Source organism: Eupeodes corollae, chromosome 1 (genome assembly GCF_945859685.1).
Source record: "Eupeodes corollae chromosome 1, idEupCoro1.1, whole genome shotgun sequence".
In the NCBI taxonomy this organism is placed as follows: Eukaryota; Metazoa; Arthropoda; class Insecta; order Diptera; family Syrphidae; genus Eupeodes; species Eupeodes corollae.
This window is the reverse complement of record NC_079147.1, coordinates 226722057-226735431: the sequence shown is the minus strand read 5'-3', so window position 1 is coordinate 226735431 and position 13375 is coordinate 226722057. Positions and strand designations below refer to the sequence as shown.

At 35.5% G+C, this 13375-nt stretch overlaps 3 protein-coding genes across 3 annotated transcripts in view; all 3 read right to left on the bottom strand.

Moving 5' to 3' along the window:
• The window catches only part of LOC129939643 (protein purity of essence), a 28299-nt gene extending 24635 nt beyond the window's left edge, over nt 1–3664 (bottom strand). Inside the window, exons 1-3 of the mRNA XM_056047731.1 lie at nt 3524–3664; nt 3271–3368; nt 2781–3154 (exon numbers count right to left, since the gene is read on the bottom strand). Coding sequence (XP_055903706.1) covers nt 2781–3154; nt 3271–3368; nt 3524–3642 — 591 coding nt within the window. The 5' untranslated portion in view covers nt 3643–3664. The remainder of the gene's footprint in view (nt 1–2780; nt 3155–3270; nt 3369–3523) is intronic.
• A 2492-nt stretch (nt 3665–6156) lies between these two features.
• Nucleotides 6157–6962, bottom strand: LOC129939650 (39S ribosomal protein L17, mitochondrial). Its single transcript, XM_056047740.1, has 2 exons — nt 6685–6962; nt 6157–6612 (listed from the first exon to the last, which is right to left on the bottom strand). Exons 1-2 carry the CDS (start codon nt 6880–6882, stop codon nt 6205–6207), a joined length of 606 nt encoding a protein of 201 aa, XP_055903715.1. The 5' UTR covers nt 6883–6962; the 3' UTR covers nt 6157–6204.
• A 3734-nt stretch (nt 6963–10696) lies between these two features.
• Nucleotides 10697–11983, bottom strand: LOC129941391 (uncharacterized). Its single transcript, XM_056050016.1, has 3 exons — nt 11759–11983; nt 11445–11701; nt 10697–11384 (listed from the first exon to the last, which is right to left on the bottom strand). Exons 1-3 carry the CDS (start codon nt 11913–11915, stop codon nt 10857–10859), a joined length of 942 nt encoding a protein of 313 aa, XP_055905991.1. The 5' UTR covers nt 11916–11983; the 3' UTR covers nt 10697–10856.
• Between the last annotated feature and the right edge of the window lie 1392 nt (nt 11984–13375).

Here is a 13375-nt window from a genome sequence, read left to right as displayed (position 1 = left end):
AGAAGGATAAAAGTCTAAGATGGCTGAGTCACGTAGGGCGCATGAAAACCAATGCTCCGGCCCGGAAAGTCTTCGAATCCACGCCCAAAGGACAGCGCGGTAGAGAAAGACCGCGGATCAGGTGGCGCGCACAAGTGGAAAGTGACCTCACCCAACTTGGAGCGCGAAACTGGAGACATCTAGCTATAGGAACCGAGCTAGATGAAGAAGTTTATTGGGTGAGGGCCTAGTTCACAAAGGACTGTAGCGCCACCTCAAGTAAGTAAGTATTTTTATTTAGCCTCAAAAGCTATTTAGTTTTAGTTTTACAATTATGCAATTTTTATTAACTTATTTTATTTCAAATAACATTATAATGTTTGAAAGGAATACAATTACTTTTGCTTTTAATTTCATTGGGTAAATGTTTAAAAGCCAGACTTGGCATCTTGATGGGCGTAAACTCTCCGAGACCTCTCTTATAATTTGAAAATGTTTTCACATTAGTTTTTGTATCAACGGCTCTACTATGTAACTCGATTCTACTTTTGATTATATTCGAAACTCATTTCCGATGGACTTGGAAACCATGTCAAAAATACTTGGCTAAGTTTTGACTTTATTTGAAAGAGTCATGTGTCCGCTGATGATGATGATGATGAAATGAATGAGGAAGAGAAACGAAAGTCCAAACGCTTTTTTTTTTACTAAAATCACGAATTCCCGGTGGAATTAAGGTGATAGAATGAACATTTAACTGATTCACCCGTCTACGAGTCTTTTACACTTTGACAAAAAAAAACTTCGCTCGCAAACACATTTGATGTAGAGTGATTATTTTCGATTTTGAAGTGTTTTTAATTCTAATTTGAAATCCGTAGTTCCTCGTTTATTCATAAGTTCATAAGAATATAGTTGGCACTACTAGAACTATTCGATTCTCGTTGGTTCGAAAGTAGTCAAGAATTCGAGCAATTCTATTGTTGAATCTAGTTTAATATTAGAGCCCCAGCAAACCATTTATTAAAAATTCGTGTTGTTTTGGATCGTTGTTGTGCTTGAAAACATAACTAATAAGCATGTGTTAGGTTATAGTGGCTGTCCAAGATGGAAACGGACACACTTAGGCCAGTTGAATTGCCCATTGTGAAAGCATGTGTGCAAATGTATTTAATTTTACCAAATCCATTTATAAATATGTTGTTCTATTCGGAAATTAATTCATACTAATGGACTAACTACATGCCACAATAACGCACCCGAAATAATAATGTTTTTTCTTCCCTGTAAAACGGTCTTTAAAGTATATTTAGAATTTAATTACTTTTTCTCAAAGCGTCTAACATAGACTTTGCCATCTGACCTAAACAAATTAAATTTGATTTATTCATCACTCCAAAGTATATTTTTTTTTAAATCTTATGTCTTTATTTGCGTGAAGCCCGGCAAATGTCAAATACATCTTCAAATTCTTTTTGGAAATATGTAGTATTTTCCTGGAAATAAATCTACGAAGTCATGTTTTAAGAGTCGACGCCTTATGGTTCTAGCTAATTGCTTCTGATCCTATTGAGGTGGAACCTCTTTTTTAAGGAAAAAAAAAGAATCAGTGCGTTTTGCTCTTTTGGTTTAATTTATGAGGTTTCAAAGCTGCTAGTCTTTTTATAGGCTTGAATTGCACCAAATACCATGACTTTTGAGCTAGGTAGGTACATAAATAAGCTTTCAAAGACAAACAGCACAAACCAATTACACTGGTGCTTACAAAAACAATTATGATTGATAAAAAGCGTTTAGATTGTTGTTTCTAATGATACGAACACCACTTTATATTAATTATAGTTCGTTCGTTAAAGGTTTTGATCTAGCGATTTGTATGTCATTGCTTTATTTTTATTTATTGAGGCTGAAACTTATGCAGTAACCCATAATGTTGACTAAACCTTAGATTTTTTATTTCACGTCGATATATGAAATTAGGTATTCCACAAACGGGTATTTTGCATATAACCTAAGACAAATAACCTTTAACATGAAACGGACCCATTAGCAAGAATATTTCGCGACCCTCCAATCCATTGTTTTTTTTTCCGTACCGTCGAACTTTGATTACTCGAATTTTGTTTAAATAAAATAATGTGGCAACAATCTTAAGAGCTGTTCTTTCATAAATTTTAACTTTGACATCTCAATATTTTTTGCTTGTATATCTCCAATAAGTCTTCAAGGGCGAGATAAAAATCTCATCACTGCTAAAGACAAAATCCATGACTTACAACAAAATTGAATTTTGGCCATCGTCTCTTAGACATTTTATTATTTATTTCATGTTTATTTGCCACAAATAATTTAATTATCATTTTTCTTAATAAACCTTTTTTAATTTTATTGGTTTGTTTAAGTGGAGTATTTTCTCAACCTTTTGGAATTCTCGGTAAGAATGTTCGCAACCCGCAACCCCTCTAAAAACGCTTCGGGACCCCCTACCGACCACACGTTGGAAAACACTGACCTAAGGTATACAGACTTTCAAAGCTCAAGTAACACGAGAACTTAAGCCGGTTGATCACCAGCATAGTTTTATTTTCCCTGATAACGTTTTTAAAACGTATGAATTTAAATAAAATTAAAATGGAATGAAATTGCCATATTTGTAAATCCGAAGGTCAAGTCTCAACACAAAGACACAACCACAATTAAATTTCGCAATTGTGGAAAATCAACTGTTTCAGATTCACATTCTATTTTTATTCTAGCCACTTAAACAAAGAATACGAATTTATTTAGAGAAGCATACTTACAGTGCAGTCAGTTAATTCTTCACTAAGTGGTGCCCATGCATTTGGATTTCCCACTTCCAAAGGTGCAATAAGCTGTTGCAGTATAACCGACGACAAATCAGATCGAGATCTTTTGATCTCCGATTTGGGGCTGTCCTTATCGCTGCTTCCACTAACAATACTTTTGCTAGAATCCGGGAACTTTGTTACCTTCAATATCGAAGCAACAGTTGCATGATCAAAACCTGTCGACCGCTGCTTTCCTTCGCAGAGACTCTTCAAAGCAGGCAACATCCATTTGATCTCAAAGACACTCAGTTTGTTCAATCTATTTAATATAAATCTAATCAAGACTGAGCTGGCTTCTATCATTTGTGGCACCTGTGTCTGGCAAACTGCATAAATAATACGTATATGTATATATGTGCAATGTTGAAAAATGAAAAGAAATAAAAACAACAATTTAGTAATTAGACGAAATAGCCAAAGCAACCCCCACCCCATGACTCACCCAGACTACATTGTCCACTTATTGTATCAGCAGCCAGAGCCGAAAAAGCAGTAAAGAACGCTCCATGAACGTTTTCGTTTTCGAAAAAATCATTTTCACTGTAAAAAATAAGTTTTTGTTAGAAAATTCAATGCATTTTTCACATTTTCGCAGTTGGAAAAAAAGAAAAAGTCATCGGCGCCATTGCCAAATTTTCAATCGATGATTTCACAAATAAATCGAAACAATTTCCAAAATTTTCTTTTTTACTTACCATCTTGTGATAGCTTTTATTATATTTAAAACATCAGTTTTGTTTAAATTGCCGTAATTATTTGATAAAAGTGGTTTTACCACGGAAGGCCAATCTGTTCCTCCACTGTGAGCCGCCATCTTTAGAAAATTTCTCTATTTGATTTTGTGTCTTTTGTGTTATGTGAATTTTCTTCCAATTTGTTTGACTGTATGAAATCGAACATATCATATTGTGCTTGAGCACACTTCACACTATTGGAATTTAATGGGTACTATAAACGTAATTAGATTCAGTAGTGGAGTGGAATCGGATAAAGGGATAGTTCTATAAATACGATGAATTCTACACTATCGTCGAAGATATTATCATCTTATTGAACCATGGTTTCAGTTTTTCGTTATAAAGACCCTGAATCTCAGATAAAGTAGAACGTCGAAAGTGCCTAGTACAGAGTAAGTACAGAGTTTTTCCGGGACACGAGCGGCGTTTGACTTTGAAGCCCAAGTTACTAAGTAGACAATAAAAAGTCTCAAATTCAAATTCTGCGGAAGCAATTTTTTAGATTGCACAACAGTCAAAGAAAGGAACAAAGAAATAAGATTAAGTCTGCAACTTTAAAATTTATTATTGGATTTAGAAAAAGTGTATACAAATTGGGTCATATTCATAGAAATTTGTTAAACTCTTGCTAAGTCAGGCTATTTATAAATGAATTTTAAACTAAGTTTAGCCATAAACCTGTGGTTTAACTATAAACAAAAGAATTGCTGTGTTATTATCACAGACAAATGTCATATTTGGTTTTTGTTTATGAATTGAAAAGCTAAAATAGTAAATTATATCAAATAAATTTTACGTAAACTTGCTGTCCAGATGTCGATTGATATCGCAATGGAGAGAAAATATGTATCTAAAAGGAGCTTGAGTTATTTGGTGATCTGCAAAATATGCCACCAAGAAAAATATAAAAACACTGTTCAATCCATTTGAATTAAGCGGAAAGGATTTCTATTTAATGATATCGTTTGGATAAGGAAACAATCACATTTGTTTTATATTACTTACTTAATACAGCTAGAAAATTGACCATGAATAAGATCTGTATTTAATTAACCAACAAACCTTAAACTATAGATCAAGAAATCACGACTTTAGTAATTCTCTATGAATACACCCGATTAAATTGTTAAAGATGAATGCAAGAAAAGAATTACTAAAGTCGTGAGGCACCATACATTGTGTTTATTTGTTATTACCACACATGAAGCTCACTAAATGATTGATTCTAAAAATTAATACAAAAAGAAGATGGAGGATAGTTCAAGAAAATGCTTTCAGTTCTACGGTGGCAAACACAAAAATGCTTTAAAAACGGTTTGAATACGTTGTTGGTACTGTCAAAGTACTTAAGTTATATGTACACGATCATTAGATCGTTAAGTCAATAAACACTTGCGTAGAGATCAGTTTTCATCATTAAAAACAATCATTGGAATTTTTCTTGACATGTTGGGTATTTCTCTCATTAGATACAAATTCTCTCATTGTAATCAAGCATTTTAGGTTAGAATTGACCATTGAAAGGAAAACTGACAAGTGTACAGTAAAACAATGAAACATTTTATTCCAAGTTATGAGATAAGCTGGTAATTGAAAACGATTTCATCATTGACACACTTAAAATGGACTAAAAGATAAGTTCTGGAATCTGGATTGATTACAATCCAAACTCATTGTCTACAACTTTATGTCTCGAAATTTTCAAAGATGATGTACAAAGAAAGCTATAACTGGCACCTATTAACCATGCCATCTTACAAATAATTCTCAAAAATACTTTCTGACAGTTTAATTGTAACATAATTCCGAAATAATTGGCAAGCGTCTGATTTTACAATTAATGTTCAAAAATGTATCTGTAAACATAAGTAGCAAAAATAGTAGTGTGTAACCACATATATATGTCAGCAATGACAATGTGTTTAGTTGTCTGACGTTTCTAACTAGCAACATTTTGAGATGGTTCTCTTTTTTATCATAATTTCATTTTTTAATTTCAGAAAATTATCAATTATTCTGTTTGCTTACAACGTTTGTAGAAATTCTACTAATCTTTCATTAGTTTTCTGTAGCAAAAATATATAAAAGTATCTCGACTTTAGTTATGTGGGCTCTGAATAAATTTAAAAAGTTTGTGCGTTGCCTTAAGAGAACCGAACTTGTTGAATTTTGTATATCTGAAATCAAACAGGTCCTATTTCCAGTTCCAAATTATTGACAGGAAAAAGAAATAAAAAAAAAACAAAACAGTCTTTTACTGTTTTTGGGGACTTAAAAATTGTTAATTTCGTAATTTGCAATATCAAAATATTAGTGAAACTATTAACGAAAGAAGTAGAAAATAAAAAAAATTGTTTTATGCACGAAATACTATTCTTTTGAACAAAACAAAGACACATTTCCTTTTCTCACTTCCGAGGACTATTTTGGGAAGAATTTGTTGTCTTTTTGTTTTGTTTTGCTACGTTATTCGTTAAATTCATGTGTTTAGGCAGTCAGCTGATTGCATGTAAACACAACCCCAAGATGGAGAGGGGAAAACCTTTTCGGATTTCGGAGTTTTTCGGAGTTAATTAGATAAAAACCAGAAATGTATTTTAATTTTCTTTTATTTAACCATAACTCAATTTAATTTCACTTTAATTATCAGTTTTCTGGGCCGTACTCAGCTTTTCCTTTGGTTTACCAGTAACAATGTCGGTTTCTGCAACTAATTTAGATGCCATTTGTGAGAGTTTTTCTTTCTGGAAATCCTTTCGAGCTTCGTCCAGGAGTACATTTTGAATAAGACTACGATTTTGTGTCATATCAGGTATTAAACTGGGGTAAGGGTTTCCACGTAGTTCCAGCACAGATTTCTTGTAGTACATTCCAGGATAGTCTCGTGGAGCTTTGAACATTCGGGTATACGAGACGCTGCATTCTTGAAAACGAGGCACTAGTACTTTGAACAACTTGTGTACAAGTTGTTTCTCAAGGAGCCAGTAATCAGCAAGTTCCATTGTTTGCTTATGACAATCTCCATGTCGAATAGCATTCGAAATGAGCTTAAATTTGGAGGCATTAAATTTTGGTTAGAAATTATTTTATTATGAAAAAAAAAAAATATGATAGTTTACCAGTTCTACGTAACCTCTTGCTTCATCGGCACGATTATAGTAAAGTTCGATACGCTCATGCTTGACCAAAGCGGTCACTGTTTTGCGCAATTTCATTAATCTACCTTCTGGCCCATCTGGATTCTTTAAATGACGCTTATTTGGTCGCACAGCTATCCGAAGCTGGGACATAAGCTTGGAAACTTCAGCTTGATTCATATTTGGTTATTCAATTAATACTTTACTCAGTTTTATATAAATCCACACGGAATGGCTCTTCACTGACACTGACGTTTAGATTTAGGAACTTTGACATTTGGATGACGTTTTGGGGATGAAATTTTTTTAGGTGTGTTCCCTTTAAAACTTTTGGATAGGTTCTGTGCATATTTTTATTATACAATAGGTTTGTTCTTTTGTTTTGAAGATCCGTTTGTTTCTGTGGACTAGTCCAACATTCATATTTAATATAAAATTAAATTGTATGCAAATTCGAACATAAATTTAAAGGCCTTATGATTAATCGGAAGCACACGATAAGCCATAGTTTATTAGGTACATATTTTGTAAAAAAGATAGCATTGGGTTCGTTTATATGTGAACAAATAAACGAACACTAATATTCATTTAAACAAAATTAAGTTTGGAAACGGATTCGTAAGATTCAATTATTGAAGACATAAACGTCTTGAAGTAATGATCTACTTCACCAATTAGCTAAGTGGTCTAGCTGATTCCACCAGTAGCTTTTAGCCACTTTTAAAATAATGGACATTTATGGAAACAATTAAATATAAAAACAAGTATTCTTCCACTAACCTACAATCATCAAAAATTTGTTTTTATTTTTGTGCTGTCAAAATGACAAACCGTGGAGTTATAGGGTTGAGTTTCTATTTGATTTTGCCATTGTTAAAGTTAACCGGGCGTTAGCTTTAACCTGACTGTTAAAGTGGTTATTCATATGGTGAAATATTTAGAGGCAATTTAAATCTCTCACCAAATAAACATCCCCATCTAGCTCGGTCCCTAGCTAAAAGTTGGGTGAGGTCACTTTCCACTTGTGCACGCCAATTGATCCGCGGTCTTCCTCTACTGCGCTGTCCTGTGGATGTGGATTCGAAGACTTTCCGGGCTGGAGCATTGACTTCCATGCGCTCTACGTGACCCAGCCATCTTAGTTGTTGGACTTTTACCCTCCTGGCTAATTCTACGTCGCTGTACAGCCCATACAGTTCGTCGTTGCATCTTCTCCTTCACTTCCCTTCAATGCATACGGGACCGTAGATCACACGAAGAACTTTTCTCTCGAACCGACTCAAGGTGCTTTCATCCGCTTCTGTCAAAGTCCATGCTTCTGCACCGTAAAGCAGAACAGGAATGATAAAGGTCTTATAAAGCGACACCTTGGTTCCTCGAGAGAGGTCTTTGCCACTTAATTGCTTTCTTAGCCCAAAGAAACAGCGGTTAGCAAGAGTTATTCTGCGTTTGATCTCAGCGCTGGTGTTGTTTTCTGCGTTTATAGCGACGCCTAGGGAGACGAAGTCCTTGACTACCTCAAAGTTACGTCTATCGATGGTGACGTTTTGACCAAGACATTGGTGTTGCAGGTCCTTTCTTGACGACAGCATGTACTTTGTTTTGCACTCATTAACCGTTAAACCCATTTTTGGCGCCTTTGCCTTAATACTCACAAAAACCCCATTGATATCACGCTGACTTCTTCCGCTTACGTCAATGTCATCAGCATATGCCAGTAATTGGACAGACTTTTGAAAGATAGTGCCTCTAGTGTTGACGTGTGAGCTCTGCATTATTCTTTTAAGTACGATTTAAAAAAAAATCGCATGACAGCGCATCACCTTGTCTGAAACCTTTTTTGACATCGAATGGTTCTGTTAAGTTGTTTTCAACCCTTATGTCTCTATGGTCATCCTGCACAAACGGACGAGTTTGGCAGGGATGCCAAAACTAGACATGGCTCTATACAGCTTGTCACTGTAGATGCTGTCATATGCGGCCTTGAAATCGATGAAAAGATGGTGGGTGTCGATTTAGTGTCCTTGGGTTTTTTCCGTAATGTGAATATTTGATCAACTGTGGACTTTCCTGGTCTAAAACCACACTGATAGGGACCTATCAGGTTGTTGACGTAGGGCTTTAGACGTTCACATATTACGGCTGAGAAGATTTTGTAAGCGATGTTAAGTAGACTGATTCCTCTATAGTTGGTGCAGTTTAGAGGGTCTCCTTTTTCAAAATCGGTCACACAATACTGAGTTTCCATTCATCGGACATGCTTTCTTCCGAACATATCTAACAGTCAAGTTTGTGCATTCTCCTAACCAAATTATTTCCAGCTGCCTTTAAGAGCTCGGCATTCAAGCCATCTGCTCCATCGGCTTTGTTAGACTTCAGCTTCGATGTGGCAATCTTTACTTCGTTTAAGTCGGGAGGACGGGATTGTTGGCTTTCGTCGTCTATGTTGAATGGATAATCCTGCCTGACAGCGGAATTCGGTTGGTCATTGCCGTTATATAGTCTGCAGAAGTGGTCCTTCCATATCCTCAGCATTGACTGCGGTTCCACTATGATGTTTGCACTTTCGTCTTTGTACCCTTCGGTTCTAGGTTTATGTACCTGTGAATTTCGTTTCACCTGTTTATAAAACTTTCGAAGTTCATTCCTGCTTTTAAACCTCTCAACATGAGAAGTCGGCGTTCCTCTCACCTCTACAGCTCATGGACCTCATGAGAAGCTCTCGTCTTTTTATGCCGCTCCGCTTTGCGTGCCTGTTGTTTGGCTGCATTTGCCTGTTGACATTCCTCATCAAAACAGGGGTTCCTTGTTGGTGGTAAACGCATCACGCCAGAACTAATCGGAAAGTTCGGGCATCCACGATGCTAGAAACTTGTCCAGCGTCGATCGCAATATAGTCAATCTGGTTGACGGTAGATTGATCTGGAGAAGTCCAATTTCCTTAATGGATGTTGAAGTGTGGAAAACGCGTATTGGCTACCCCGCAGCAAAATCTATGAGCCTGAATTCGTTGTCGGAACCGTTGTTGTGCAGGCTGTTTTCCCGATTATTCCACCAAAGATGTCTTCCCTTCCTAGCTTGGCATTAAAATCGCCCAGGACAGTTTTAATATCGTAGCTAGGACACTGCTCATATGTTTTGTCTTAAAACTAGAAGAACATATCTTTGGTGTTGTCATCCTTCTCTTCTGTGGGGGCGTGTGCGCATATTAGGCTAATGTTGAAGAATTCAGCCTTGATGCGTATGGTCATGAGGCGCTCATTGATGCACCTATAACTCAAGACTTGTTGCCTAAGTCTGGCTCCAATGACGAAGCCGCATCCAAATAAGCGCTGTTGGTTTTCGGGGTAGCAGTCACCATAGTAAATATCGCAGTTTTTCATCCTCTTTTTGCCCGGCCCATCCCATCGTATTTCCTGGATGGCGGTGATATCTGCTTTATAGCGGTCTAGGGCCTCCGCTAATTCTTCGGCCGCACGTGGCCTGTTAAGGGACCTAACATTCCACGTGCATATCCGAAGTTCGTTGTCCTTAATTCGTTTGTGTTGGTTGTCAACAGTAAATCCGTCCGTATCCGAGGCTTGTTGGTGCTTCGCAACTATGTTGTTTCTATAAAAATTAAATTTCCCACACCATTGGACCCCATAGCTCCCCAGACTATAACATTTCCGCCTCCATATTTCACCGTTGATTGCAAATTCTTCACATCTCCATACAAATCTGCGACCGTCCGACCCAAAGACATTAAACTTGCTCTCGTCAAGGAATAACAAACACATTCTTCCAAAAATAATCTGGTTTCGAAATGTTTGCCTTCGCATAGTTCAAGCTTTTTGAAACGGGTGTTATTAAAATATAGGGTTTTTTGTACCGTAAGACCATTATATCCCTTTGAATGCAGAAAGTTCCGAACAGTTTGAGGGTTAATTTTTTTTATGTAGTGTATACAATTACTGTCAAAAAAATGTTCAATGACAAAGAATGAAAAACGACATCTGCTTAATGGCTGCCACTGTTACCGTTGCAGCACTTTATTAATTTTTATTAAATATTAATATTTGTATTAAAATTGAATTAAAGTTATGATTTTGTTTTTAAATATAGATCATCAATTAAATTAAATAAAAATATAGAATTGTAAAAATTACTTTCGTTTAGGAATCATTTTTCTTGCAAAATTTCGAAAAATGACGTTCACACTGCTGACCATGTTTTCGATATTCTTCTAGGTCAGGAAGATTTTTGAATAACACTGATATAGACATTGGCTGTTCACTTTTATAATTTTCTTCATTTGAATCTTTTGGCAGATCATTTAAACGTTTCGAAACCGAGTTCTGCATTCCCCAAATAAAAGGTGCACTTTTACACATAAGCAATTTAATACAATCCCCCTGACCAGGTTGCGCTTCAAGTTTGCCAATTGCTTCAACTAACTTGTCAGGAAGTTTTCGATCTGTAATTTGCTCAATAAAATCTGAAAGTCCTTCCGGTGGATTTGTCAATATCCAGTCCAGAGGTGTATGGTCATGGATATTTCCTCCTCGAGCAGTGCGATCATCTTGAGGACCATCATAATATGGTTCATCGTCTTCATGTTGAGATTCATCAAAGTTTTTTCCATCTTCTGTTGATTTTGAGAAATTCATTGGATTGTCTCTCCTTTTCAGATTAGTTCCAATCTTTAAAAATTGCAGAAATTATTATTCATTTGCTTTTATATATAAAACTCCTTTACAAACCAGTTGAGCAATCATTAAAATTGCATTGATAGCCAAAGCACCTAGTTTGCCGGCGTCGAAGCCTAGCATCCGCAAAAGTCCTCCAACCATATCAGTGGTGTTTATAAAGGAAGAAGCAGTGTCATATTCTCTGTCAGAATTATGAATTTTCCCAGGCGTTTGGAATAAGAACGGTGCATCGAATTGCTTTGCTGGGGGCTGTTGTCGTGCAAAAGCTTTTGCTACCAAGTTTGCTACGTCAGCAGCAGTATTTATACCTTTGGTAAGAAGTCATCATTTTAAACTTCAAGAACCAACATTATGCATGTTCTTACCCATCATTTGGCCAGCATACTTGATTCCATTATTAATATTTTCCATAAGTCCTCGCTTGGAAAGATGTTTTCCTTCAACGACGCTTAGAAGATAAACCCATAGAATAAACAGTATAATACCACACATTTTAAAAAATTCAAACTTTAGCCAAAACATTTTGCAAACAGTTTTAACTCAGAAGACGTACGTTGCTTAACTGAAAAGTGATGAACGTTAAAAGAAAAGAAAGTCTCTTCAACCATGCGAAGCTTCGTCGCCAGATTTAACTTTAAGTAATTGTCGATGTTTTGAAGTTGGTTGAGCGTCGCATGTGTCGTCTTCAGTCGGTAAAGTATATAATGTGTCTCTTCTGACGCTCTCAAGCGTGTGACCGACCTAACTACCTATTCAAAAACATTAAAACGTTGTATGTATCTGTATGTATGCATCTATGTACACACATATGTAATTACCTATTAGTGATTATAAATTGATTATTTTTTTTTATTTTGTAAACAGTGACGCCCCAAGGAAACTCATTTAAGAATTATGTTAATAAGTTAGTTTGTTTTTAAATTTTTTATTGACTTTTCTGCAGATCTGAACAATATCAAAAAATGTTAATTGACAGCTGCGGTCATTTCTCTTCATCAGAATCCATTTTTATAGAATGGTAAGACGTATCATTTTGCATAGTCTTCTTTTTGGAAGTTTGTCATCTGTCATCTTTTGACGTTTGACAAGTAAAAACTTAACTAATGGGATTTTCCATCGGTATAATAAATCAATTTTTTGTATCCAGATCTGTCAAAACAAAAATTTCCCTGTTCTTCATGGGGAAAAATAAATTGATCTATTTTTCATTTAAGATCTGGATTTTCTCTTTGCACTTATACTAATACTTAGCTGTCAGCTTAACGTTCACAAGTTTTTTTTATTTTTAATCTATAAGTAGTATTAACAAAGATATGGACAGAACTTTAAACGAACTGGTAGATTCATCAACTATATCTTTTTTTTCTGAAAATTAATCGAGTAGTGAGGATTTTTTTGATTTGATAAGAAACTGTAAAACATTGTTATTTCTTCAATAATTTCAGCGCTCATAAGTGGTTTACCTTAAAAAAGTTTGAAAGTTTTACTAAAGACATCAAACCTGTGTTTTCCTCAATTATTATGAAACCTTTATCATCAGTAGTTATTTTATAATTTTCAAAATTACTTCTCCGTTCATTTTAGAATGTTTTAAATTTTTGTTTTTGTTTTGCTAAATATAGTAGGTCTGTTTAAACATTTTTTACTGAAAAATTTGACAGCTCTTTCGAACTCATTTACACAGTGAGTCAATGACTGAAACAAACACTTAAATCGTGATCTGTGCGCCACGAAAAATAGATTAATTTCTGACGGAAATTTTAATTTACAATCCCAATGTAACATGTTACTTACTTAAGGTGGCGCTACAGTCCTGTACTAACTAGGGCCTTACCCAACAAACTTCCCCATCTAGCTCGATCTCTATGGATAGATGTCTTCAGTTGCGCATTCCAAGTTAGTTTTTTTATCCTTCCATCGAAGTCTACGTTATTGCACAGTCCATACAGCTCGTCGTTCCATCTTCTCATCCACTGACCTTC